The sequence below is a fragment of the Acanthamoeba castellanii genome, assembly GCF_000313135.1.
Source record: "Acanthamoeba castellanii str. Neff unplaced genomic scaffold scf7180000084741, whole genome shotgun sequence".
In the NCBI taxonomy this organism is placed as follows: domain Eukaryota; phylum Discosea; order Longamoebia; family Acanthamoebidae; genus Acanthamoeba; species Acanthamoeba castellanii.
In genome coordinates this window covers 488,001-513,565 of record NW_004457702.1, presented here as the reverse complement: position 1 = coordinate 513,565, position 25,565 = coordinate 488,001, and the positions used below count along the sequence as shown (strand labels likewise).

At 57.2% G+C, this 25,565-nt stretch overlaps 8 protein-coding genes across 8 annotated transcripts in view; 4 read left to right on the top strand and 4 right to left on the bottom strand.

Annotated features, from left to right (window-relative positions):
- The window catches only part of ACA1_173680 (myosin IC heavy chain, putative), a gene marked incomplete at both ends in the record, with an annotated part of 5,694 nt that extends 5,485 nt beyond the window's left edge, over window positions 1-209 (top strand). The window contains one exon of the mRNA XM_004356567.1: window positions 88-209. Within this exon, the coding sequence (XP_004356620.1) occupies window positions 88-209 (122 nt within the window). The remainder of the gene's footprint in view (window positions 1-87) is intronic.
- Window positions 210-422: 213 nt separating this feature from the next.
- Window positions 423-2,582, bottom strand: ACA1_173670 (uncharacterized protein; the record flags this gene model as incomplete). Its single annotated transcript, XM_004356566.1, has 10 exons — window positions 423-475; window positions 605-738; window positions 876-982; window positions 1,068-1,195; window positions 1,293-1,389; window positions 1,457-1,608; window positions 1,752-1,831; window positions 1,955-2,075; window positions 2,175-2,339; window positions 2,537-2,582. The coding sequence occupies 10 exons, from the start codon at window positions 2,580-2,582 to the stop codon at window positions 423-425; spliced, it is 1,083 nt and encodes a 360-aa protein (XP_004356619.1).
- A 1,016-nt stretch (window positions 2,583-3,598) lies between these two features.
- Window positions 3,599-6,059, top strand: ACA1_173660 (aspartic proteinase; the record flags this gene model as incomplete). Its single annotated transcript, XM_004356565.1, has 9 exons — window positions 3,599-3,787; window positions 3,938-4,036; window positions 4,168-4,270; window positions 4,413-4,609; window positions 4,705-5,025; window positions 5,146-5,308; window positions 5,400-5,518; window positions 5,663-5,779; window positions 5,898-6,059. Coding segments are annotated over 9 exons (1,470 nt in total), but the record flags the coding sequence as incomplete, so codon positions are not given.
- A 1,102-nt stretch (window positions 6,060-7,161) lies between these two features.
- On the bottom strand, window positions 7,162-11,715 carry ACA1_173650 (HEAT repeat domain containing protein; the record flags this gene model as incomplete). Its single annotated transcript, XM_004356564.1, is given in 15 exon segments — window positions 7,162-7,919; window positions 8,001-8,136; window positions 8,281-8,546; window positions 8,659-8,772; window positions 8,887-8,953; window positions 9,060-9,317; window positions 9,416-9,527; window positions 9,608-9,779; window positions 9,941-10,134; window positions 10,235-10,332; window positions 10,424-10,567; window positions 10,584-10,643; window positions 10,666-10,776; window positions 10,850-10,926; window positions 11,058-11,715. The coding sequence occupies 15 exon segments, from the start codon at window positions 11,713-11,715 to the stop codon at window positions 7,162-7,164; spliced, it is 3,225 nt and encodes a 1,074-aa protein (XP_004356617.1).
- A 444-nt stretch (window positions 11,716-12,159) lies between these two features.
- Window positions 12,160-14,058, bottom strand: ACA1_173640 (uncharacterized protein; the record flags this gene model as incomplete). Its single annotated transcript, XM_004356563.1, has 6 exons — window positions 12,160-12,341; window positions 12,418-12,514; window positions 12,607-12,969; window positions 13,063-13,120; window positions 13,197-13,632; window positions 13,731-14,058. Coding segments are annotated over 6 exons (1,464 nt in total), but the record flags the coding sequence as incomplete, so codon positions are not given.
- A 543-nt stretch (window positions 14,059-14,601) lies between these two features.
- On the bottom strand, window positions 14,602-21,037 carry ACA1_173630 (RhoGEF domain containing protein; the record flags this gene model as incomplete). Its single annotated transcript, XM_004356562.1, has 18 exons — window positions 14,602-14,829; window positions 14,972-15,250; window positions 15,371-15,478; window positions 15,587-15,724; window positions 15,811-16,745; window positions 16,846-17,877; window positions 17,941-18,202; window positions 18,342-18,444; window positions 18,523-18,585; window positions 18,751-18,856; window positions 19,172-19,322; window positions 19,619-19,723; window positions 19,816-19,911; window positions 20,028-20,141; window positions 20,240-20,303; window positions 20,420-20,478; window positions 20,763-20,837; window positions 20,933-21,037. The coding sequence occupies 18 exons, from the start codon at window positions 21,035-21,037 to the stop codon at window positions 14,602-14,604; spliced, it is 4,023 nt and encodes a 1,340-aa protein (XP_004356615.1).
- An 819-nt stretch (window positions 21,038-21,856) lies between these two features.
- Window positions 21,857-22,251, top strand: ACA1_173620 (uncharacterized protein; the record flags this gene model as incomplete). The annotated part of the gene is made up of 2 exons (XM_004356561.1): window positions 21,857-21,966; window positions 22,035-22,251. 2 exons carry the CDS (start codon window positions 21,857-21,859, stop codon window positions 22,249-22,251), a joined length of 327 nt encoding a protein of 108 aa, XP_004356614.1.
- Window positions 22,252-22,569: 318 nt separating this feature from the next.
- The window catches only part of ACA1_173410 (RNA polymerase Rpb1 repeat containing protein), a gene marked incomplete at both ends in the record, with an annotated part of 8,946 nt that continues 5,950 nt past the window's right edge, over window positions 22,570-25,565 (top strand). Inside the window, 8 exons of the mRNA XM_004356560.1 lie at window positions 22,570-23,217; window positions 23,343-23,498; window positions 23,569-23,624; window positions 23,805-23,952; window positions 23,974-24,592; window positions 24,656-24,960; window positions 24,988-25,200; window positions 25,249-25,554. Of these exons, the coding sequence (XP_004356613.1) occupies window positions 22,570-23,217; window positions 23,343-23,498; window positions 23,569-23,624; window positions 23,805-23,952; window positions 23,974-24,592; window positions 24,656-24,960; window positions 24,988-25,200; window positions 25,249-25,554 (2,451 nt within the window). The remainder of the gene's footprint in view (window positions 23,218-23,342; window positions 23,499-23,568; window positions 23,625-23,804; window positions 23,953-23,973; window positions 24,593-24,655; window positions 24,961-24,987; window positions 25,201-25,248; window positions 25,555-25,565) is intronic.

The window sequence follows — 25,565 nt, the reverse complement described above, 5'->3', positions numbered from 1 at the left end:
AGGCGGAGGTAACCCCCCCACTGACCGCCTCCTTTAGTCTGACCATAACTCACATTCTCTCTATTTTATTATTCTCTTATTTTGCAGCTCCGCCGCCTGGTGGTATGAGGGGTCGTGGTGGTCCTGGTCCGGCGCCGCCGGGCGGCATGGCGAGAGGAGGCATGATGCCCCCTCGCGGCAGGGCGGGTCCTCCTCCCCCCGGCATGTAAGTAGGCCGGACCAATGCAGCATTGTTACGTCATGGTAAGTACGACGCACAGCTGCGTTCAACCCCCCCCCCCGCGCCTCTGTACTTCACATCTGAAACAAAAAAACCAACACTATTCCACAAGCCCCCGCGCACACTACTTCTAGTAGAAAATACACTTTTGATTCCACTTGGGGGAGCAGGCTAGAATGAGGGCACAAAAGGGTTGGTTGCTCTACTCGGCAGACTCGAAGCCCACTCGCTTCCGGCTGTCTGGGGTGGTAGGCACTGGACAACACACACGCCACGAACCCAACACCACCACACGCATCATTCACGCACACGCGCATGCGCACGCACGGCACACATCATCAGCCACAAGAATATAAAGACAAAAGGCGCGGGGCGGGAACGTACGTTCGGAGGAGTTGGAGGAGGAGGAGGTGATGTATTGAGAGGTGGGCTTGATGCCGTCTAGAAGGGACTCGCACGCGATGAATTCGAGCTGCGCCGGCAGCGGATTAAGCACCAGCGCCTTGCCATCGACGGGCCTACACAAGACAAGATCACACACGACGCACACAGCGCACACAGCACACACGCACACACACCACACACACCGACACAGCGCACACGAAACGTGTGAGTAGGCATTGATTGCGGCACGGGCAGAGGAGTGAGGAAGTACCTGGTCTTGAAGAGGCGGCCCTTGAACCGGAAGAAGTGCTTGTCGTCGTGGCAGAAGGGCTTGACCTTCTTCGAGTCGGCCTTCTGTTTCACGCTCTCGATGATGCCCTGCACGTGATTCATTCATGTGCGATGAGCATCGTCGTCGGTGTGTGTGTGTGTGTGTGTGTGTGTGTGTGTGTGTGTGTGCTACCTGTTCGAGGAGGGCCTCGCTCACGGCGATGGCGTTGCCGACCGACTCCACGCGGAGCTTCTTGACGAGGTGCGGGAAGTTAAGGAGCATCCAATCGACGGCCTCCGTGCCCGAGAAGCAGCCCTCGCCTGCGCGCCCGTTGTGCCGGCACACACCGGACGTTGAGAGGTGACCACGACACGACACGACACGCACGACACGACACGACACGACACGCAGTGGTACATTTGTTCTTCTTGGAGCTGGCGCCCTTCTTGAGGTGGAGGCACTCCTTGCCCAGGCCGCGTCGCATGCAACGCGCGTAGTGGATGAGCACCGGATCCTGCACGCGCGCGAGGCACACAGTGTTAAGATCACGCGCATGTGCGTCCACGGTGTGGTCGACGAACCTTGATGTTGTAGCATACAATCGACGTCTCGATGAACACGCCCAGCGAGGCGTGGAAGAGGAAGCCCTGCTGCAGCAGGGACGACGCGTAGAGAAACGCCGTGTCCTTGTCGCACTCCAGCCACTCCTGCAGCTTGTTCTGGATCTCTTCGCCTGCATTTACATTGATTATAAAAATAAAAATATATATTAAATGTTATATATTATACGGATAGTAACGATCACCAAGAAAAGAAATAAATATAATAATATCATATTATAAATAAATAAATAAATAATAATATAAGGCCGCAGACCTGTGAAGGCGTTGGTGCGCTCCAGGGCGGGAAGGGTCTGTTGCGTCTTCTTGACCAGGTCGAAGAAGGCGTTGGCCAACCTGCGCCCATCCGCACGAACGCACGAATGCGAGGGTCAGGCGAGCCACGACTGTATGCAGCGAAGAACGAAGAAGAACGAAGGAAAGAAAGTGGGGAAAGAGCGAAGAAGAACGAAAGCGAACCGGAGCAGGAGGATGTCGGCGCTCTCGCGGTAGCGGGAGATGTCGAGGGTGCCGGCGCGGGGCGACCACGGCGAGTGCGACGCGGCCGATGGCGACGGCGGCACGCCCCGCGGAGATGCCACTAAACACCACCACCCAGGGCCACAAAAGAGCGAAAGCGAAGAAGCGGTCGGAGTCAAAATGGGATGAGTCGGAGTTGGGCGGCGGAGAAAGGGCGCACCGGAGGCGGCCGTGGCGGGCAGCTTGCCCTTGAGCGAGAGGTCCTCCTTAGTGGGCGTGCTGCTGCCGCTGTTTGACGACACTGCCTTCTTCTCGCCGTCTTCGCTCTTTCGCGGCGTCATCGGCGATTCGTTCTTGCGCGGCGTAGTGGGCGTCGTCGCTTTCTCTGCACCAACCAACCAAATTAAGATAAATATCAACCAATATATGGATATATAAATGTTCTACAACAATATATTGGGCCAATTTGGCAAATGAAAGCTCACCACAAAGAAGGGAAAAAATAAAAGAGAGAAGGGTTGAATCGTTGCAGGGGGGGGGCGAAAAAAAGAATGAAGAGAGACAAGATGGCGGGTCGTGTACCGTCAGCATCGGCCTCGCTGCGAGGCTGGCCTCGATACCCGCCCATGACGAACCTCGAGCCCCTGCTCTCCAATCCACCTGTGTCTCCCATCCTGGAGCCCCCGAAAAAACAACCGGCGGTGAGGGGCGAGGGGCAGAGAGAGACGCAAACAAACCGCGAGCTGTACTCGCATTTGCTCGATCTCGGAACCGAACCCTGCACGTACCTCCTTGCTCTTGATTGTGCTGGGTCTTGTTTTACCGCCGGCGAAGGGAGCTCGCAAGTGAAGTGATGGTAAATCCGGAAAATGAATTAGAGTTCCCTTATGAGAAAGACCTGTAACTCCGATAGTGGCAGCGACAAAAAAGGTGGTTCAGTAAAAAGGACAAAAAAAGACTGACCGTCTGGGAATAAAAGGAGAAGCTACAGGCCTGCTGGGGGTCGAACCCAGAATCTCCTGATTCGTAGTCAGACGCCTTTCCATTGGGCCACAGGCCTTGCTTGTTTTGTCACCCATCTTTTGTCATCTGCTTGGCTCTGGTGCCAATCACTTTCCACAATCATCCTCATTGAGAACCATGCCTTTGCTAGCACAGATGACAACATGAAGGTGTATGTCTCCTGCTTGTGCTTCAACGGCTAGTCCAGAAATGCCGGTAAAATGCAGGTTTGCTGTACCCAAGGAAAGGTGATGGAAGTTCTTGAGGAGGCGGGAGATTGCACCAATCCCAATTGACCGCCATCTTAAAGTTACCCAAATTGACTACAAAAACGGGCTTTGTGGCCCGGTATTATTCTTTCCCCTCCGGTCATGTACTCCAGGTGCCCATTCATCCCTCCTCCAAGTATTTGACGGTGGATCTATCTTTTTTTGTTATTTCATTTCACCGCAATTCCGCTTGACATCTACAAGCATTGCTTAATTTAAATTGAAATTGAATCAAGGTTGCTGATCATAAGCGTGCCGGTCAATGCAGCGCTTCCAATTTATGTAAATTCACTTTGTTTTATCAAATTGAATTTAAGGTGATGAGATAAGTAGATGCCGGTCAACCTTAACTTGCCTTTTTTTTTGTGTCGCCTACAGGCTGCTTTTCATCGCGCTGGCGCTCGCGCTCTGCGCCGTGCTCGCCTCCGGTGAGCTGGCCAAGCTCAAGGTCCACAAGAACAACCACCGCGCCCAGCAGGAGCGCGTGCTCAACCGCCTCGAGGAGGTCCTCAAGACCAACCCCAAGGCCCTGGCCTACCACTACACCCAGCGCAAGGCCGAGGTAACCCCACTCCCTCTATGTCCGCGTAATCTCTTTTTTGTCGACTGTGTGCGGTCGTGTGCGTGTGCGCAATTTTTGTGGGAGTTGGTGGTGAGCGTGCTGACCTCCTGCGCGTGCGTGTTCGTTTGGACCCAACCAACCAACCAACAGCTCAAGAAGGTCGAGGCCATGAAGAAGGAGGTCTTCGGCGGCGGCAAGGGCGTCGAGCCCATCTCCAACTTCCTGGACGCCCAGTACTACGGCGAGATCGTACGCAGTCCTACATTTTTTATTTTATTTTATTATTTTTGACTGAAAAGGAAAGACACTCACGGGTTTTATATTTACTTATTTACTTATTTACTTATTTCTATGTATTTCTATTCTTGTGCTACATACAGTCCATCGGAAACCCGCCCCAGTACTTCAACGTCGTGCTCGACACCGGCTCGTCCAACCTGTGGGTCCCCTCGATCCAGTGCCCCTGGTACGAGATCGCCTGCGGTATGTACCCTCTCTCTCTCTCTCTCCATCATTCTTTGCATTCTCTCTTTTATCGCACCATGCGCGAAGAATTCCTAGCATGCCTTTGGCTCACACGTGTGGTTGTGGTCGACACAAACAAACAAACAACCAAAACGTGTAGATCTGCACCACAAGTACGATCACAGCAAGTCGTCGACCTACAAGGCCAACGGCACCAACTTCCAGATCCAGTACGGTTCGGGCGCCATGTCCGGCTTCCTGTCGGCGGACAACGTCGTGATCGCCGGCCTCACCGCCAAGGGCCAGCTCTTCGCCGAGGCCGTCGCCGAGCCCGGTCTTGCCTTCGTCGCTGCTCAGGTTCGCTCGCCTCCGCCACTCCATGCGTGCCTGTGCGTGCGCGTGCGTGTGCGATTGCGTGTGTGCGGTTGCTCACGACACGACACGACACACAGTTCGACGGTATCCTTGGTCTCGGCTTCGACACCATCTCCGTTGACGGCGTGCCGCCTGTGTGGTACACGCTCTTGGCCCAGAGCCAGGTGGCCGAGCCCGTGTTCGCCTTCTGGCTCAACCGCGACCCGTCGGGCATCTCCGGCGGCGAGCTCGTGCTGGGTGGCGTCGACGAGAGCCACTACACCGGCGACTTCACCTACACCCCGATCACCAAGGAGGGCTACTGGCAGTTCCTGGCCCACGACTTCCTCATCAACGGCAAGTCCATGGGCTTCTGCCCGGCTGGCGGCTGCAAGGCCATCGCCGACACCGGCACTTCGGTATGCACTTTTTTTTTCTCCCTCTGCCAACCGCACACGCACACGCACACGCACACGCACACGCACACGCACACAATCGCACGCGCGCGCAATACTGATGGGTTTTTTGATTGGCAACAGCTCCTTGCTGGTCCGTCGAAGATCGTGGCCCAGATCAACAAGATGATCAACGCCACCGGCATCCTCGAGTCCGAGTGCGACATGCTGGTGAACCAGTACGCCGGCCAGATCATCCAGTACATCCTCCAGGGCCTCCAGCCCGACCAGGTCTGCTCTGCCGTCAGTACGTCACCCAAGCCCCTTTTCTTTTCATTTTCCTTTTCTCGTTCTTTTCATTTTCCTTGGGTTGCTGACGTGGCGCTACACGCGTCTAGACCTGTGCCCCGGTGGCTCGTGCCAGCTCTGCAAGGTGCTGGTCTCCACCATCGACGCCATCCTCGGCACCGATCCCTCGCAGCAGGAGATCGTCGCCCTCCTTAAGTACATCTGCACCGTACGTACTCCCTTTTCTTTTTTAAAAGAAAATGATTTTCCTTTCTTTTCCATTTTTCGCCAAATTTTTACCCTCGAGACTGGCAATGCTTACCGCGTGATCGATCGCCACCGCCGCCATCAATAGTACCTGCCGTCGCCCCAGGGCGAGGCCACCGTGGACTGCAAGACCCTGCCCTCGCTCCCCACCTTCGACGTGGTCATCCCCACCGCCAACGGTCCCAAGACCTTCACCCTCAAGCCCGAGGACTACATCCTCAAGGTACCGCCCGGGCTCACCGACCATTCCTGTTCTGCGACGATACTCACGATCCTGTTCGTGTTGCGTTGGTGTGTGCGTGGCGTGTGTGCGTGCGTGCGTGTGTGTGGCGCTCGTGTAGCAAAGCATGGGTCCCGAGGAAACGTGCATCAGCGGCTTCATCGGCCTCGACATCCCGGCCCCCTATGGTCCCCTCTGGATCATGGGCGACGTGTTCCTGGGTCCCTACTACACCAAGTTCGACTTTGGCAACAAGCAGCTCGGCTTTGCTGTCGCCAAGTAAATGGCTCGCTGTGGTCACACCAAGCAACACAAACAAAGAAACCTTACCACCACCCCGCGCAGAGAGCTAGCGCATTACCAGCAGCTCCTTGACCCACCACTTGGCAGGAGCAGCTTTCTGTCGACAGCAGTGGGAGGTTTTTGTGGTATCTTTGTTATTTTTAACAATTTGTTGTTTTGTTTTTGCTAATTGTGGTGGGTAATGAATGACAGTTGAATTTTTGGATATTTACAGATGATTTTATGACCATTTTTGCAGATGACAGATGATTTTGTAGCCATTTTGCAGATGATGATATGACCATTTTTGCAGACAACAGATGATTTTGTGGCCATTTTGCAGATGACAGATGATATTTTAGCCAATTTGCAGATGATTTTACACCCATGTTGGCAGATGACAGATGATTTTTATACCCATTCAAATCAAATCCTTATCCATCCTTAATTGTGGATAAAAAACCAAATAAAACCAATCCAGCCTTGTCACAGGGTGCTGATGTTGTTCTGCCAGTTGACCCTCCTTGGCAGCACCTACTTGCAGGTAATTATATTTGTCAGCTTAGTTTTACAATGGCTGATCTTTTAACCAATCTGCTGTGGTGTTGTCAGTAACATTTATGGTTCTCAGGTTTCTCTGGCAGTGGAAAAGCCCTTTTGACATCTGGGCTTTCTTGTGATTGGATGAACTTATGCTTCAAACCCACTGTGTGCAGCACCCCAGGGTGGGTGTAAGCAGGACAGCCACCAGACAACCACATCCCAGGCTTATTTGTAAGGACATCCAGCAGATTGATTCACTGAGAAATTCAAGCTGGTTGACATATTTTATTTAAAGAGTATGTACTTTGAGGGTGGATTCTAGTCTTTCATGGTGAAGTGTCCTTGTCAACAAGACGCCATGAGAGGCCCTATCTTGGATGTCCTTCAAAGAATTTGAGATTCTCAGATAGGAGGAGATCGTTTTCAATCCGCCCTCTTAGCTCAGCTGGTAGAGCGCACGACTGAAGATCGTGAGGTCGCTGGTTCAAACCCGGCAGAGGGCAATCTGACCAACTTCCTTTTTTAACCACCATCACCGACCATGGTCCTCCGCGGCGTCATCATTTGCCAAGAATGGCGGGCACCAGCTCACTATCGTTGGTATCGTACTTGGCCACCGTGGTGGCCCACGCCTGGCGCTCGCTCGTGCTCCTTCCGCCGAAGCACCGCGCCACCTGGTCGGCCGACACCAGCTCCGCCAGCGCCCGCAACGCCCTTGCCACCCTCGCCCTTCGCGCATCGCCCTCGCCGTCAACGCTATCATCGACCCAGTGGAGGCACCGGACGTAGAGCAGGAGGATCCGGCTGGCCGAAATTCTGACCTCTGGGGCTTCGTCGTCGTCGTCGTCGCTTTTGTTCTGAGACTCCACACGCCGCCTCTTCTTGGGCCTGTCGTGATCGTCATCATCGTCGTCGTCGCCATGATAATTTGTGGTGTCGCTGAGCAGCTTGCGCTCGACAGCGAACTCGAGGATGAGATTGGTCAGCCCCTCGATGACCGCCGCCTTGCGCTCCTCCAGGCTCTCGCTGCGCGCGTCGTCGTAAAACAGCACTTCATCGCCCTCGTCCATGTCTTCGTCTTCGTCTTCGCTTTCGCTGTCGCTTTCGTTTTCGTTGTTGCCTCGGTCGAGGAGTCCAGGTGGCAGGGCGACGAGCTTGGCCAGGACCACGTCCGGCACGACATGGGCGTAGTGCCGACCGAACTGGAACGCCATGATCGCCGCGTCGTGCCGCTGGCGCCGGGTCCACAACGCCGACTCGTGCCAGAACGGGGCGACCCATTGCAGCTCCAGGCCACGCACGTTCCCGGCCAACCGACCTATTGATCGATCCACCACACAGATTAGAATAGAGCCTTGCACGCGGGGGGGGGGTTGGAATGTCTGTCACGCATGCATACCAATGGCGGCGAGGAGCCCTGCGGACTTCCACTGGCAAACGGGCGTGGCTGCCGTGGCTTGGCGGAGGGCCTCCTCGACAGCCGGCAGGTGCGGCTTGTGCGCGGCCACGCTGCCCAGCAATGCACCGCACCCGCCCTGCTCACGCACGTTTTTGTACTATTGAGGCGTCACGACACGAGGCACACGGGGGCGAAGGAAGAAGCGTCAGTGCGCGATGCTTGTGGCCTACGAAAGAAGCGCGAATTCTGTGGTTTGGTCGAAGGAATGTGGGGTACGTACGTTGATGGTGGCGAGCGCGAAGGAGACGAGGAGCGACTCGGGGATGTAGCGCGAGGGGTCCAGCCCCCGGACGAACAGCTCGGCGCACAGGAACAGGCCCTCGTTGAGGGCCGGACCCTCCCTGCGGCTTTGCATCTCGCCGATGTCCAACCCATCAGTTGTGCGTTGCTGCTGCTGGTGTGGGGAAAGCGCAGCGAGTGCGTGGTCGATGAGCTGCCGAAGCCGCCCGGCCACCCGCTCCACCAACGGTTCGAATTCGCGCCCGACTGCGCGACCACCACGCGACGAGGGTGGCGGTCTCAGTGAGTGCGCACTTGCCCCCCCCCCATTTGGGCGAAGCGCTGCACAGCCCCGGGGGCTGAGGCCATCGGTACGTACGTGTGTCAAGGCAGGTCCGGACGTGGGACAGCAGCGCGGCGACACGACGCAGGTCGTCCAGGTCCCAGCGGTCCAGGGCGGCGACGACCAGCAACGCCAGCCGACGTTCCTCCTCTGCCGAGTTCGAAATTGTACGAATTAGGATCAGGCTTGTCGTATATTCCTCTTCATATTCAGAATATATATATAAATATATATTAAATCACACACCAATCAGCACAGGCGTACCTATGTTGCCCGGCGAGAAGCACATGCACGCGGACACAAGATCCAGACCCACAGTGTCTCGCAAGGCCTGCGAACAGGAACCGCACATATATACAAATATGTGAGAATGTATATAAATATGTGAGTGTCATATATGTGTGGTTGTGTGTTGGTGGGTGTGGACTGATCCGTACTGGTAGCTTGTCCCAGACCTCCACGCATCGTTTCATCAACTGAGGCAGCACGTCCGGCCGCTCCGGCCCGACCCACTCCTCCACAAGCGCATGAAGCGCGCGCAGCGCGGCCTTGCACACACCAGCGTCGTCGTCCAGCATCAGCGCCATGAGCGGCTCCAGAACCGATTGGGCGTCAATGCCATCCGGCTCACCGGACCCTTCATGGGCCTCGGCGAGGCGCTGAGCAGCCCAGCAGCCGGTCTCGCGTATCCTCGCCTGCAAACAAAAAAAAACAATAATGAATAATGGTTATAACAATAATTATGAATAAATAAATAAATATTAAATAATCGTGCGAAGGGCGTTGGGCGCACATGAGGGTCGCGCAGGGCAGCGGGCAGGAGCTGCTGCACGTCGTCGCCGAGGCATACATTCAGTTGAGCGGCGAGGGGGAAGAGGAAGCCCAGCAGGTAGATGGCGCTCTCACTGTTGGGTCGGTCGGATAAGAATTCTTTGTGTCGTAGTATGTGTCGTGTCTTGTGGTCGTGGTCGTGGTCGCGTCGTACCGCAGTTGCCACGTGTTGTGTGGCTGCCACCGTTGTGTCACTATTTGCTTCACTTGGCCGATCACCCCGCCACGATTTTCGGCAAGACGCTCAATGCACGTCGCAGATGCGTCCCGCGCGTCCTGGAGGTCTTGGTCCTCGTGTTGGCTCGCGCTTTTTAGAGGCTTCTGCCCTACATGTCGACCACACACACACACACACACACAAACACACACAAACACACACACACACCACGCGCACACGCACACAACGCCCACATCACGCGCAACAGGCACCAAACAACCATCAGATCTTGCTTGCGAGCGGAACCAGGCGCGCTCTTGTAGAACGCACCTACGGTCTTACTGTAGCGGGCGAGCGCGAGCGCGATGCGTTCCTGCAGCTCCTGTGGCAGCAGAGCCAACATTGTTGGCGAGGGAACGGAGGAGTGGTGGATGCTGGTCGCGATGTGATCGACCGCGAGGCCCAGAAGGCTCTTGACTTCGGCTCTCCTCATGGTGAGCTGGTTCACCAGCAGCTCCACCAGCCTGCCCGACCACGGTGAAATATTATTAAACTATTGTTAATGATTTTAATGATAGTTTTGTTAATGGTTTTGAAAATGATTGATTTGATTGAACAGCGTACCGTGGGAGGTTTGCAGAGATGAGCGAGTCCAGCTGGGCGGTCTCGCTCGCCTCGGTCAAGAGTTCCCTCGCCATGGTCGCCACATCCGAGTCCTCATCCTACATGAAGCGTGGCGCAGGGCGGGATTGTTCACAGTGTTGCTCATGCCGACGACTCCAACGTTGGCGTAGTAGTAGTTGGAGTGCATACCTGGAGTCCCATCAGGATCAAGTTCATGGCCGCCGTGTCGGCGCCTTCGCCCAGGTTGAAAGCCTCGGTCAAATCGACCAGGGTGCGGTAGATCTGGTGGCGCAGCTTGGGCGACGCCTCGTGCTCGAATCGTGCCATCAGAGCCTGCACCCCCCCGCACCACCCACATGTCAAAATGGCCATTGTCCAGTTCGTGGCCACTCAAAATGAAGTCCAACTCCTTTGTGGGAGGGCTAGGCCACCTCGTTGATGGGTCCCTGCATGGCCCGGTCATAGCAGCCCTCACTATAGCACCTGACGATCGCCCGGCTCCGCATTCCTTCGTCCCCGTGGCGGAGCAGCGAAAGAAGCAGCTGATATGGGCCATTGCGCGCAACATGACACGGAACGTGAGTTATTTGGCGTGCATGGGGCTGGGAGGCGAACCTTCAGGCGTGTTGCCGAGAGCTCCAGCCCCAAGCCACGCGCCAGATCCTGAGCCCGCATCAGCACCTGAAACCCAGCTGCACACAGTATTGGGCGCATTAGTGTGTGTGTGTGCGGTGGTGTGTGTGCGGTGGTGCGACAGTAAACAATTCACTCTGCACACAGCCTCACACAAGCGCGCCTACAAGAAGGTTTTCTCTATCTCTACCTGACACTACATCCTGGTCGTGGTGGTCAAGCACTCGGTGCTCCAATTCCTCCCAGAAGGTGGAGGAGTTGTCCAGGCCCACAAAGTCGTCGCGTGCCAAATGGGAGATGAGCACAGCACTGGCGGTCAGCAGCAGCACTGCCACCCGTACGCTCGTGCGCCTCCTCGCGGGCGAGGCAGTGGCGGCGGCGTTGTTGAGGCGGCGACACGCGGCAAGAGCCCTGGGCCACACGCGCTGGAAAAAGGCGAGTAGCGTCTCCTTCGCCGTGGAGCTCAGCAAAGCTCGATCGAGGAGGTGATGACGCCACACCACGACCAGCACCTCGGCAGCCTTGACGAAAGCCCTTTCCGCCTCTGCATCTTCCTTGGCACGATCGTTTGTGGTGTAACTTGGGTGGCGGTCCAGGAAGGCGAGGCCAGCGTGCGGACCATCTTCAATGAAGGTCCACCGGAACAGCTCCTCCAGCTCCACAGATGCCTCTTCTTCAACCGCAGCAGCTGCAGATTTGTTGATTTTCGATTTCTTCTTCTTTACTCGCTGCCAGTATCGTTCGCGGATCTCACGCAATGTTGCCGGCTCCCTTCCGCCCTCACAGCAGGCTTGCACCACCAGCCGCTTGACGTGCTCCTGCCGCGCTGGCGCCAGCGCGTGGTCCATACTTTTGGTGTGTTAAAAAGAAATATAAATTATATTACGTAAATTATGAATTAAGAGGGCTGGGCCACGTGGATGGGCCACGAGGCTGGGCCACGTGGATGGGCCCCTTGCCAACACCCAGAAACAACTCTGTGTTGCTGCGCAGTAAGAGAAACAACTCACTGCGAAGTAAATTAATGGGAAAGCTAATGCTGACCGTCTGGGAAAAAAAAGAGAAGCTTCAGGCCTGCTGGGGGTCGAACCCAGAATCTCCTGATTCGTAGTCAGACGCCTTTCCATTGGGCCACAGGCCTTGCTTGTTTCGTAATTCTTTCAGCAGCTCGTTTGAGGTGGTTTGGCGCAACCCCTGAAGATTGCCTGCTGCTGAGGGTTGCTTGAGTCCTTACCTTTGCTCCTACTGCACCAACAAGGAGCAAAAAGAGAAATGTACAAGGTGGGGAGAACTCAATCTTGCAGGTGTGTGGGACACTCCAGCCGCTTGTGCTTATCCCACCACGCTCTGGTTGAAGGGGAGGGAATAAACGTGAGCAGAGCAGCTGGGGAGCAGGTGGGCAGGGTAGATTGCACATACTGGATGCAGCACTCGTGAAAGATGCACAGACACTGCAGGTACGAGACCTTGGCCCCTGCAGTTGACAGCAAAACAGAAAGGGTGAGATGGAAGCATTCTTGCTTGAGTGCGCGACCGGAGGTGATTGGTACCGACGGTCAAGTTCTCAAAGCAAATGGGGCATTCCGCTTTGTCCTCGGGCAACTCGGCCGAGAGCACCCGTGTGCTTGCGAACTCGGCGCTCGTTTGCTATCGGGGTGGTTTGCAAAGTCAGCAACGGTTGTGGTTTGCGGAGAGGGGAGGGGTGATGGAGCGAGACACGAAATCGGCGGCGGTCGTACCGTGGGGGTGCTGGCCAGCAAAGTGGAAAGCGGCTGGGTGGCGAAGACATTGGCCACGCTCCCTGAAGCCTCCATGGCCGACGGGTCGTGGTGGTGCGCAGTGGTGCCGAAAGAAGTTAGCCTCGCCGCCTGGGGCAGTCGAATCGTCAGCGGCGAAGGTGATGACGCCGAAGCTGATCCGAGGACCGCGGCGCCCACGACCACGGGCGTGGGCTGGTGGCGGCCGTCTGGCGCGGGCGGCTTCCATGAGTGTACTCCCCGACCTCGCGCCCGTCGCTGCTTACTCTGCTTGGCCGCGTACCGCGGGTCATGGTTGACGTTGAGGTGCTCCAAGAGGTCCTCCTCCACCACGCCCACCAAACCCTGGACCCACATACCCAGGGAAAGAAAGCGGCCAAGTCATCAACACCGAGTTGGCTCCAAGGCGGTTGCGATATATCGAGGAAGGAGCCGAACCGTAATCGAAACACAGATGGGGCACTCGAGCGCCTGACCGTCGCCGGCGTGGTGGTTCCTGCGGGCGAGAGGTCACGTCGACGTCATTAACACACGAGTGGTGGGTGGTGGGTGGAGCTACGGCAGAGCGGTACCTGGCGTGTTTGCCCAGCTTGTCAAAGGCCATTACCCGGCCGCAGCCGTACGGGCACGAGCAGGTCTTACCCAGTACACGGACGTACGGCACAGGCACTGCTGCCGCTAGGGGAGTGGCCGTGGTGACTCTGCCTGCGCCTCTCGCATCTGGCATCGGATCGAAACCGAGCGCGGAGGCCGACACGGCAGCTGTAGTGGTAGGAGCGATGAGGTGAGGCGGGGGATGAGCCGCAGGCGGCGCAGCAGAAGCAGCAGTTCGGTCGGCGTTGTGGGCGTCGCGCTCCTGGATGAGCATGGAGCGGGTGAGGCATTCGTCGATGTGCTGGTTGATACGCGCGGAGTCTTGCGTCTCCAGGCGGTGGCTGCAGATGGGGCACACCGCCGAATCCAACAGCGATCCCTCTCCAGACAAGCTGGTCGCGGTTGTATTTTTGGCTGAGACGCGAAAATGAAAGGGAAAAGAGTGAAATAAAATACAGTCAGGCCTTGAAATAATTCGTCGAAAAGCGAAAGATGTGCAAGATGGGGTGTACCATCTTCTGTTCCTCGAGTCTCGGCGGAGCGACGGGCATTGGGCCTTGTTGTACTGGTAGGCGTGGTTGTTGGTGCCGTCGCTCGCGGCTCGTCTTCCCGGATGCGCAGGTTTTGTGGCGCAGTAGAGGTGGTTTGGGCTGGCGTGAGCAGGGTCGTAGTATTGATGGCCACGTTGATGGTTGTCTTGTCCTTACGCGAAGAGGACGTACGAGCTCGCTTGGTGCCTTTTCTTGCCGCACGAAGCGGCACGAGTCGCTCTTCCTCCTCTTCTCCAACCTCCAATCGTTTCTCCTTCTCACCTTCCTCATCCTCTTCTTCCACGTTTATCACTATATGATTGATCTTCGAAGGGGTTGGAGCGGAAGAGGCCAGGCCCTTCCTCTTTCTCGATGATGTGGTACTTGTGGACGAATCGTGCGATTGGGAGAGAGTGCTCGAAGAAGTTGTTGATGTGGTTGAAGAGGTGGAAGAAGTGGAGGGTGAAGAAGCGACAGGCGTTTCGTTGGGGTGGCAAATCCGCAAGTGATTCTCCATCGATTGGTGGCGGTGTAGTAGGCGCTTGTGGCAATGGGGACAGGCAGAAGATCCGGACCTCACCACCACTTTCTCGGCCGCATCATTGCCTTCTTGTTCCATCAGCTTTGAATCACAAAAGAGAAGTATACTTCTTACGCCGGCAAGGATGGAAGTGAATGAAACTGCGTCTGATCTTTGGTGGATCTTTTACAGATTCCTGATTTATTTGTTGCCCAATAAGTGTGGCCCTCTTGTTCTCTTCGTTCTGTTGTTGTCATCTGTTTCGTATTGTACACTCATGTCTTTGGCGTTTGACAAACGCCAGTAGAAGGCTACATCACCATCACCTCGCCATCATGGGTTCGTGGTGGTGGTTGGCGCGGCGGCAACGGAGAGCGCAAAACGGTGCCACGCACGGAGCTCGGCTTCGTTGAGGAACCTAAGCGTCACCACCTCCTGCGCCTCCTCTTGCTCCTCAGCTTCGTGACTCACCCGAAGCGTGAAGGCGTAGTCCTTCGCGCTGGCCCGCGCCTGCAGCTTCCTCCCCGCCAGCTCGTATTCCGCCACGGGCGTCGTCAGCGCCTGCTCGATCCACCACACCCATGTTAGGAGCGTGTCGTGTGCGTGTCGTGTCGTTCATGTTGTGTGCCATGTGTCGTGTGCGTGTCGTGTGCGTGTCGTGTCGTATCGTGTCGTGTCGTGTGCGTGTCGTGTCTCGTTGTACCTTGGAGCTGGCGTAGGTGGACAGGGTTCCGTTGCGGCAACACACGCAGTAAAGCAGCTTGCCGCTGTCGCCTTCAGAGTCGGAGGGAGTGCTGACGTAGGCGTAGCCCTCCTTCCGCTGTTGGTCATTTGTGGGTTGCTCGGAGGCGGCCGACGGCTCGCCGGTGGTGGCGCCGGGTGTCGCCAGGGCGGCAGCGGTGGGTGGCATCGGAATCGACCCGGTGCGTTGGCGTTCGTTCATCAACCACTCCCGCTTCTCCATCCTCTCCTTCAACATCAGCTGCAAATCGCCGTGCCACAGAGCTGCGAGTCAGCACCAGGTGTCGCTGATGTGCGTGTGGGGGTGGTGCGTGTGCGGTGGTGCGTGTGCGTATGCGTGTGCGTGTGCGGTGTTGTATACGTCGCTTTGGGCCTTGACCAAGGAGTCGTCACGACGGAAGGACCACCGGAGGCCGACGGGCAGATCCCGAATGCAGCCCATGATGGCCTCCAACCAATCCCGCAGGGCCTGTACATGTACAGCCCCCAGCCAACCAACCATTCAACAATCGAACACGATATCAAAATTATAATAATTTCACACTGAAAATAATAAGGATAGAAAGGGAGCTCGTACGTCTTCCTTGTCGGCGGCGAGGAAGGCGGTCTCCAGGGGCGACTGCAAGAGGAAGCAGAAGCCCTTGTCCTTCCCGTGCGGGCAGCAGTCCACCCGCGCCCGCACGAGCGAGATCTCGCCCAACGCCTCGGCTGTTTCCTGCGTATGTCATGTGTCGTGTCGTTGAGTACATAGCAATCTCAAGGTGAAGTGTTGCGTGCGTGTGCGTGTGCGTGTGTGCGTACCCAGTCGGCCCGGATCTTGAAGTACTTCAGGGAGTACTTGCCGAGCACGAACTTGCAGCCGAACCACTTGTCGCCGTTGCGCTCCTTCTTGTAGAGGACGCCCACCCGCCGGGCGTACTTGCCGTTGGCGACCTCGCGGTCGGCCTGCAGCCGGTACCGGAGCTCCATCCGCTGCAGTTCGGCTTCGTTCGTCTCCACCTCCGCCGCGGCGTCGCTCACCACCCCGTACTCGTCGACGCTTTCGCTCTTCGCCCCGGCGCCGCCGCCGAACTCCTCGCGAATAAAGTCCAGCTGCGCCGCGATGACGGTCGGAGCGCTGGTGGTGGTGGTGCTGCTGCGGACGTCATCAGCCGCCTTGAGCTCGCCGATTGTCGACAACTGTCGCTTGTCGCTGTCGACACCAACGGCGCCGCTGCCGCTGTCTCGCTCCCGCCGGTAGCTGCCCAGCCGGAACGAGTTCGAGCCCTTGAGAGTGGCCGCAGTCGCCGTGCCGCCGTTCGATTCCCGCTCGCCGACGACGACTGGGATGGCATTGAAGCCGAACGTGCCCGGCCTGCAGTCGTTGTTGCTCTTCTTCAGCTTCGACACGTAGCCCACCATGCCTCCGCCCTTCTCGCTCGGGCGCGCCCCGGCCTCCTCCGCTTCCACGATCGCCGTCGCCGGAGCCAACGTTCGTTCTTCTTTCTTTTCGGAGTTGTCACCCTCGACGGCGGGCGTCGAAAGTGTAGGCGATGCTGTCGACACAGCCGCGGCGGTTGCCTCCGACCGAGGCGACCGGGGCGAGGTGGAGGAGGCCGAGGGCTTGCCGGGCTGGAGCAGGTGGCGAGGGAAGTACTTCTCGATCTCCTTCTCCAGCTCCTCCTGCGCGAACCGCTTCTTGATCTCCTCCAGCGGGACCGCGATGCGCACCGACGGATGCCTGATCTTGATCAGATCTGCTCTCGCGCCCATTTTCAAACACACAAAGTCAAATCCAGTCAAACAAGGCGTCGTGTGCGTTGTGGGCTGTGTGCGGGGAAGCGGGTGCGGCCGTACCCAGCTTCTTGTCGGACCACTCCCGGTTTTTGAGTTCCCTTTCCATTTGGACGCGGCGGGCCTGCTCTTCCCACTTCCGCCCGAGCGACGTCTTCCGCGCCTCTTCCTCGTCCCGTGCTCGTTGCAGTTGCAGCAGCTGCTGCTGGGCCTCGGCGGTCGCCTGCAGCTCGGGGGCGGCGATCTCCCGTACGGCCAGTTTCTCGTCGTCCACCGCCCGCTGCGGTGGTTCTTCCACGATGTTTTCATTGGCTGAGTCGCTCGCATTGTCGCTTTCGCTTTCACTCTCGCTCTCGGTTTCGCTTTCGTTCTTCTCGTTGATGCCCTCGCTCTCGCCGCTGGGCACGCCTCCCTGCTGCTCCTCGGTCTTCTCGGCCTCCACCACGTCGCTTTCTTCGTTCTTTGTCTGCTGCGCATCCTCTCCGCCGTCGCTTTCGTTCTTTGGCGTCGCCACCGCCTCCGCCTCCATATCAGCCTCCGCCTCCGCCACAGCCTCCACCACAGTGGCCTCGGGCTCTTCGCGCTCGCGCCCCTCGTCGTCCGGTTCGGCCTCGTCCGACGAGTCCTCGACCTCCTCGAGCGCCCATTGGCGGATCTCGTTGAGCTCGTCCCGCGTCTTGCCCGTGACCTGCACCAGAAAGTCGACCAGCGCCTCGAGCTCGCGCCGCTGCCGCTGCAGGTCGGCGATCTCCGCCTGCGCCTCCTCGCGCTCGCGCCTGAGCTCGTGCTCGGCGAACTGGAGCCGGCCCTCCAGCTCCTCGTTGACGATCTTGAGCCGGTTGTTCTGTCGGCGCAGGCTCTCCATGACCTCGCCCTTGTTCATCGGCGGCTGCGCGGCCGTTGAGGCGCCCATCGACGCCATCAGCGCCGCCGTCGGGTTCGTGTTGCCGGAGAGCGCCAGCGGGTTTCCTGTCGCCATTGTCGACGTCGACGACGGCGTGCCGTAGACGGGCGTGCCGGACGACGAGGGCGGCGAGGCCAGCGTCGTGGGCGAGGCGGCCCCGGACTGCGACGGCGGCGGCGAGACGGCCGCTGCTGCCCCCCCCCCCGATCGCCGTGAGATGAATGGTGATGGGACCTACTAATTTGATGTGGTACCTTCGTTGCTGCGGGGCGTGGGGACGTAGGCCGGGGAGGCGGAGTCGTCGCTCGGGTGGGCGGCCGGGGAGGCGAGGGCGGCGGTGAGCGCGGAGGCGGCCGGCAGGGAGCTGGAGAAGGCCACCTCGCGCTTGATCATCTCGGCGGGCGGGTTGTCCAGGAGGACCGCGCCCGCGCTCATCATCAGCATCGACGCCGGCGAGGGCGCGCCCGTCATGGGCTTCTCGCCCACGAACTTCTTCTCCAGCAGCTCGTTGATCACCTAAGGCCACCACACAAATCAGCATATAAAATTCGTCATTAAAAATGAAAAATACATAATAAAAATATTATTATTTGCTTTTAGTCTATTTGATTTAGTCGCAATAGTAGTTATAATCAACAATAAAAATAAAAAATACCTGCTCGATGGCAGAAAGCCACAGGTGTTTGTCCTCCGGCGATTTGGCGTGCATGACGTAAGTCTTCTTGGTGTCCATTCGGACGATGGAAAACGCGTGTCGTCTACCAAGCCACGCTCCGCACACGCACACACCGGTGAGTGGCGCCTCATCAAAGGCCGAGAGGGACGATCACACGTACTTTCGAGTGATGCTGGACGACGTGTCCAGACTCGACGGCTCCATGCGGCCGCTGTTGATTCCCCTTTGGAGGGCGAGACGTCGACGAGAGAGGGAAGAAGGAGTGAGTTGAATAAATAGATAATCTAGATAATTATTAGATAAATAGATAATATCTATTATGAAAACAACACAAATAAACAGAATTGTACACAAGGAGTTGGAGTAGTATAGTAGTAAAGGGACGTACTTGCGCTTGATGGCCGACGAGTCGCTGCCAAACAGTTCGTTGACGTCCCGCTTGCTGAGGCTCTTCTTCTTGCCGTGGAGTCGGCTCTGCCTCACCCCCGCCGCTTCTGCTCGAGCCCGCGGCGTTCAGCCCAGCCCAACCCAACCCAACCAACAAAATAAACGAAAACGAAAACGAAAACGAAACAAATACTGCTTTCAAAAGAAAAGAGACAAATACCTTCTTCGACCTGACTGCCTTCGAGGTCTCGCACGAGGCAAATCGACAGCGGAATAGCTCCTCGGTACTCGAACCGTTTGCCTAATGTACATTTGAATGCGTGTCGTGCGTGTCGTGTGAGTCGTTGGTGTGTGCATCGTGTGCGTGTGCGTGTGCTCTGATAAATTGTGGCCAATTAAAAGATGGACTCGTGGGCGAGCACCTTTCTGGAATTTGAGGTTTTTCTTGGGTCGCGCGTAGACGAGCACGTCGTTGAAGAGGAACAGATACCGCTCCTGGTAGTAGTCCGCCTTGCGCGGGCTGAGCTTCATGAGGTACCCCTCCCTGATGAACACACGCCCAGGCGTCAACACCTGGAACGCACACGTTGAGAAAATGAGACTCGCGTCAGCTCAACTTCCTTCGCTCCACGCGGCACGACACGACAAACACGACAGGCACGTGCCTGAAAGCCATCTAGCTTCTCCTGTATGCGCTCAAGATCTGGAAAGTTCTCGGTGTCCTGCGTGTGCGATTGTGTGTGTGTGTGTGTGTGTCGTGTGTGTCGTGTGTGTCGTGTGTGTCGTGTGTGTCGTGTGTGTCGTGTGTGTGTGTGTGAACAGCAGTGAGTCTCGCGCATTACAACAGGCAGGCAAAACAAAAGCAGTACCTCCTTGGCGTTGTCGATGTGGGCGGTGAGTTCCTCGAAGATGGCGATGGCCTTGACCAGGTCTTCGTGGTCGGAGTGGTTCTCGCTCGTGCATTTGAGAAGTTCCTTGTGTGTATGTGTTGTGTGTGTGTGCGTGTGTGAATATTGCAAATTTGGAAGTAGCATGGGCGGAATCACGATGGTGGTGGCAAACATACTCGGAGGAGGAGCGGATACTTGCATATTCGCTGGACCGGTTTGATGAGGAACGATCCCAGGTCGAGCGCCTTGCACTCTTCAGCCAATTCGCATTTCTGCAGATAATTACAATGTAGAAAAATACATCATGAGAATAATAAATCATTAATAAAGAATGTACAGATACAAATATAATTTAAAATAGCGACGTGGAACAAGAGCGGCGCCGTACCCTGACAAAGGGGTCGAATTCGGGGATGCGGTCCTTGAAATAGCGAAGGGCGTCGAGACAGGCCCGGTAGTTCTTGCAGTAGGTCTTGTACATGGAACTGAAGTTGGGCGTGGCCTGATGATCACGTAACCCAATTAAAAGATAGAAATATAATATATATATATATAGAGAACGCGAAGAAGAAGGGATCTTGGCGCATGTGTGTGCCGTACCACTTGGATGAAGAGGTCGCCGATGTTGGCCAGCGAGAGGTCGTTGATGTCTTCATAATTGTGGCTGTTATAACAGTGACATGTTACAGTAGTGGGTGAGTGAGGGTGGTGGCTAGGTAGGTGCTGGCCGTCTTGTGACAAGACAAGCAAGCGGTGTAGGAGGGGGAGGAGACAAGGCACCTGTCGGAAAGGCGATCGTTGAGGGAGCTGAGGAATTGCGCGTTGTACTGGTGCAGCACCTGTAGCACCAGACCATCCACCAACGTGGTCCGTGTAAGGCAAAAAACGCAAAATAATAACAACAATAAATAAAAAAATAATTATGCTAAAAATAATTTTGCTATTTTTAAGACCTTTGTAAATGGCAGCAGATCTTTGGCAATCTCGAGAGGTACCCCCGCCCCGATAAAAAGAGGAATCAAAGTATGAAGTAGCAGGCAGATACGAGCGGCTGCCAGAACACACCAAGAAGAATCCTAAAAGAAGAATTAAAATAAGATAATATTAAAAAATCGTTGGGTACCTCGAGATTGCCAAAGATCTGGGGGATTTCCGTTCTTGAGAGAATGGAGGCGTCTCGCAACGGATTGATGAAAATCTGTAGGAGGGATTTGTTAGCAAATCACTTGCTACCATCCCAAAAGAAGCCAATTTTCAACAATTGAGAAGATGAGAGAGGGTTGCCTTTTGTACGACTTCAAGATCGTGGACGTAGCCCACCTCTGTCTCCCAGATCTCGCGCACCACCCGCTCTCTCTTCTTTAGTTGCTTCGCATTTCCATTTTGAAAATTGAACATATCGGTCTTTTCTCCCCTTCCGCGTCAGTCTGGGCCGGTCCGCCGCACGCTCAACCCGAGGGCGCAAGGGAGCACAACAGGCAATATGTTGCAAAGATGAAGGATGAAGGAAGCGAGGCTCGCCACTTCTGTCCCTCCTACCAGAGACCAGGGTTAATTAATGTGGAAAAAGGCGTTCGAAAAATGACCACGCTTGCTATTGGTCATCGACTCCGTCTTCTACACCAAGGCCAACCGCCTAGCCGACCCCGCCCGGCCGAACGACGAGACGAAATGTCACCACCGGGCGGCCGATCGATCCTAGATACCAGTCCGACGGGTGAAGTGATTTGCCATTGTAGCGCTGATGCACAGCTAGTGGCCCCGTAAGGAAAGAGACAAAAAAGGACCTGCAATCGAAAAAAGGGTGGTCAGTACCTCTTCACAAGGTACAAACCTGAACACATGAACCAATAACCCACAACTTTTTGAATTTTTTTGAATGCTCTTCATGCTGTAAAAGGACAGTTGTCAGAGCTGTTTTATGTTTATGCACTTGTCCTGCACTCAACTCCATGTATTGTTTTCACACCACCTCCACTTCAATGTGAATATGGCCTTGCTTGGCCTTCATCTTTTCTTCTATCTGTAGAACAAGCCCACAAAATATGTCAGCCCACCCACCAAAGCAGGGTCACACCGACCGTTACGCCCACCCAGACCCCGACTCAAACTCACCGACCTCGTCGCCAAGCCAGTCGCCCACCCAGTCGGCAAGCCAGTCGCCGACACGGTCGCCCACCAACTCAGTCGCCCACCACCTTGCCCACCCACTCCGTCATGCCGTCGACCACCGCGTCGAACTCCGTCACGCCATCGGTCACCCGGTCACCTACCCCCAGCCCGCGCGTGGGGAACGGCACCGCCGCAGGACGGCGGCCGGAATTGCAGTACCGCTGGCGCTGATCGCTCTTGCTGGGTGTGTGGCCGCAGCGGGGCTGATGCTCTGGCGCCGCAGGGACAGCGGCATATCAGCCGCGGATGCCCTCTCTGTGGGCGCGCCGTCTCTCAACGTCATGAACATCTCGCCCCTCTACGAGAACCGTACGGTGACTCACAGGAACGAGCTCTACGCGGGCGACGACGCGAGCGACATGTTCGGTCCGCCTGCTCCAGGCGGCCTCAACAGGGACGAGGCCTTCATCGCCCACACCATGACCTGGGACGCCGTCTGACGCCACCCGCCAATGTGCTGCACGCCAGTTTGAAAAACCTTGCGTACGAGACTCAGCGCGGGCAAATGCAACGTCTATTGACGATGGCCCTTCCTTGAGATGCTGTTGACGGGCGACGAAAAAGGACAGTCGCCTCCCGGTTTTGGAAAGTGAACGGTTTCCTGTGAGGACAACCGAGGTTGCTGTTGTTCTTCACTTCTGTATCCTAACCGCCCCGCACACACCTCGAGACCGTTGGGCTGTCCCCCCTCCCTCGTCCGCTCTCTTCACCTCCCTACTAGTACCATCCTGCGGTGGGTGGTCACACAGAACAAAATGATGAAGTCTTGTTCCCTGTACTCTATCACCATCAATTCCGCGCTGGTGATCTTCGTGATCGCCCTCTTCATCTCGCCTGCCCGGGCAGCCTGCGCGAAGCCGTGCGGTCTCGACAACCCCAACATCTTCCCCGTCTCCCTGCCCAACGGAGAGACCTACGACTCCTTCTACTCGTGGATCATAAGCGCGGGGATTCTCACGGAAGGCAGCAAAGTGGCCAGCAAGTGGGTCGCCAACAACACGGTCGACCCCAACCTCCACTTCCTGCCCAACACCCAACCCTGCGCGATCAACATCACCTTCGTCAGTTCGGTCACCTCCAGTCGAAATCGACTTGGTTGGTTCCAGTTCAACAAGAACGGACCCCGCGGCGGGAAGATCATTGCTGGAACCAAGGTGACCATGTTCGACGATGTCACCAAGGACATCCTGTCGGGCGAACGAGAGCCCTGTCTTTACCAGGGTTCGACCGTGACGCTGGGTCCGTTCGACTCGTCTATCTCCATCGGCTTCTACCTCGATCTCGACGCCCAGTGTACCACCAGCTACCTGCGACTGTACAGTCTCGACGAGGAGAACCTCAAGTACGACACCTCCGCGTGGAATCCGACACTCAAGCCCTACGGTCGCAGTGTTGCCGTTCTCAGAGTGCGCTTCACCCCCCCCCCTTAACTATCTCGGTCACCGCAAACCTTGTGTCGCAGTGTTTGTTGTTGTGAAGCATTCGGCGACATTGGCCTAACTTTATATCAACACCCGATCTTGGCCACCAGGACCCCACGACGGAAAACGTGTTCTTTGGCTTCGACGATTGGGAAGCGATTTACAGTGATCAAGACTACAACGACGTGGTGATCCACGCCAGCTCCAATTGCACGCTCAATACCACAAAGATCCCCTGCTACTCCACTTGCCGCTACTCCGCCCAGGTATTTTGGCGACAGCGCCCAGTTTGTTTTTTTTTGTTTTTCTTAATCGATTTCTTGTGGGATGTAACAGACGTTCAACTCGGCGACGTGTCAATGCGCCTGCCCCAACCCGGCCACGGAAGCGGCGTGCACCAACCCTCTCTTCTACTGGAATGACATCACCTGCACCTGCGACCCGCGACCCTCTCGTTCGCCCCCTCTCCCCAATAAGAATATAATATTTTTCTTTTTCTTTTTCCTTTGTTCTTGTTGGAGGACGAATCTGACCGTGAGCTTGTTGCTTTCTGTCGCTCTCCGCCTCTCCAGCTTCGCGCACTCCAACCGCTTCTCGTACTCCGTCCCGCACACCGAGTGCTTCGCGCACTCCGTCCCGCACACCGACGATATCGCGCACGCCCAGCCCGAGCTCCACGCGCACTACGCAATCGCCGACCAGCACGGTCTCGCCCACCAAGTCGCCTAGCACCTCGCGCAGCCCGTCGGTCACGCCGACGCCATCGGCCTCGCTCACGCCATCGGCGTCCATAACTCCGACCAAAACCCCAACTCGATCGCCTTCCCCGTCCTCCACCAGCTCGCCCTCGCGCACCCAGTCCCCGACGCAGTCGCCGACCAACTCGCCCACCAGCTCGCGCACGCCCAGTGTTACCCCGACTGTGACCCCGACTCGGTCACCCACGAGCAGTCCCACGTCGAGCGTGACGCCCACTGTTACGCCCACCCAGTCCCCGACGCAGTCGCCGACCAACTCTCCGACTCAGTCACCCACCCGCTCGCCCACGCCCAGTGTGACTTCGACTTCGACTCCAACTCAGTCACCCACGCAGTCGCCCACGAGTTCGCCGACCTCGTCGGTCACGCCCACAGTGACACCCACGCAGTCACCGACCCAGTCGCCGACCAACTCGCCTACCCAGTCGCCCACCTGCTCGCCTACCCAGTCGCCTACGCGGTCGCCCACGAGCAGTCCGACACCGAGCGTGACCCCCACGGTGACGCCCACTGTGACACCGACGCAGTCTCCCACCAACTCGCCCACCCAGTCGCCGACGCGATCCCCCACGCAGTCACCGACACAGTCCCCTACCCAGACGGTGACGCCGACTGCCACGCCGACCCAGACGCCCACCAATTCGCCGACTAACTCGCCCACGCAGTCTCCGACCAACTCGCCCACGCCGAGCGTGACGCCCACGGTTACGCCAACCCGGTCGCCCACGCAGTCGCCCACGCAATCTCCGACACCGAGCGTCACTCCGACCGTGACTCCGACCCAGTCGCCGACAAACACGCCCACTCAGTCGCCCACCAACTCGCCTACGCAGTCGCCCACCCAGTCCCCGACCAGGTCGCCCACGCCGAGTGTAACGCCCACCGTGACGCCGACTGTCACGCCGACCCAGACGCCTACCAGCTCACCAACCCAGTCTCCCACTCAGTCTGCGACCAACTCGCCGACCCGGTCGCCCACTAACTCGCCAACGCCCAGCGTAACGTCCACGGTGACCCCCACGCAGTCGCCGACCCAGTCGCCGACCCGGTCGCCCACGCCGAGCGTAACCCCGACTCAGTCGCCCACGCAGTCCCCGACACCGAGCGTAACACCCACTCAGTCGCCCACCAACTCGCCCACGCAGTCGCCAACAAGTTCGCCTACGCCGAGTGTGACGCCCACGGTTACACCGACTGTCACGCCGACTCAGTCCCCGACTAACTCGCCCACGCAGTCGCCCACGCAGTCGCCCACCAGATCCCCGACACCGAGTGTGACACCCACAGTGACGCCGACTGTCACGCCGACGCAGTCGCCCACCAACTCGCCCACGCAGTCGCCCACGCAGTCGCCCACCAGATCCCCTACGCAGTCACCCACGCAGTCACCCACCGCCTCAGTGACGCCGACTGTTACGCCGACACAGTCGCCCACCAACTCACCGACCAACTCGCCCACGCAGTCGCCCACTCGGTCGCCGACCAACTCGCCCACCCAGTCGCCTACTACCTCGCCCACGCCGAGTGTGACGCCCACGGTGACGCCGACTGTCACGCCTACCCAGTCGCCGACCA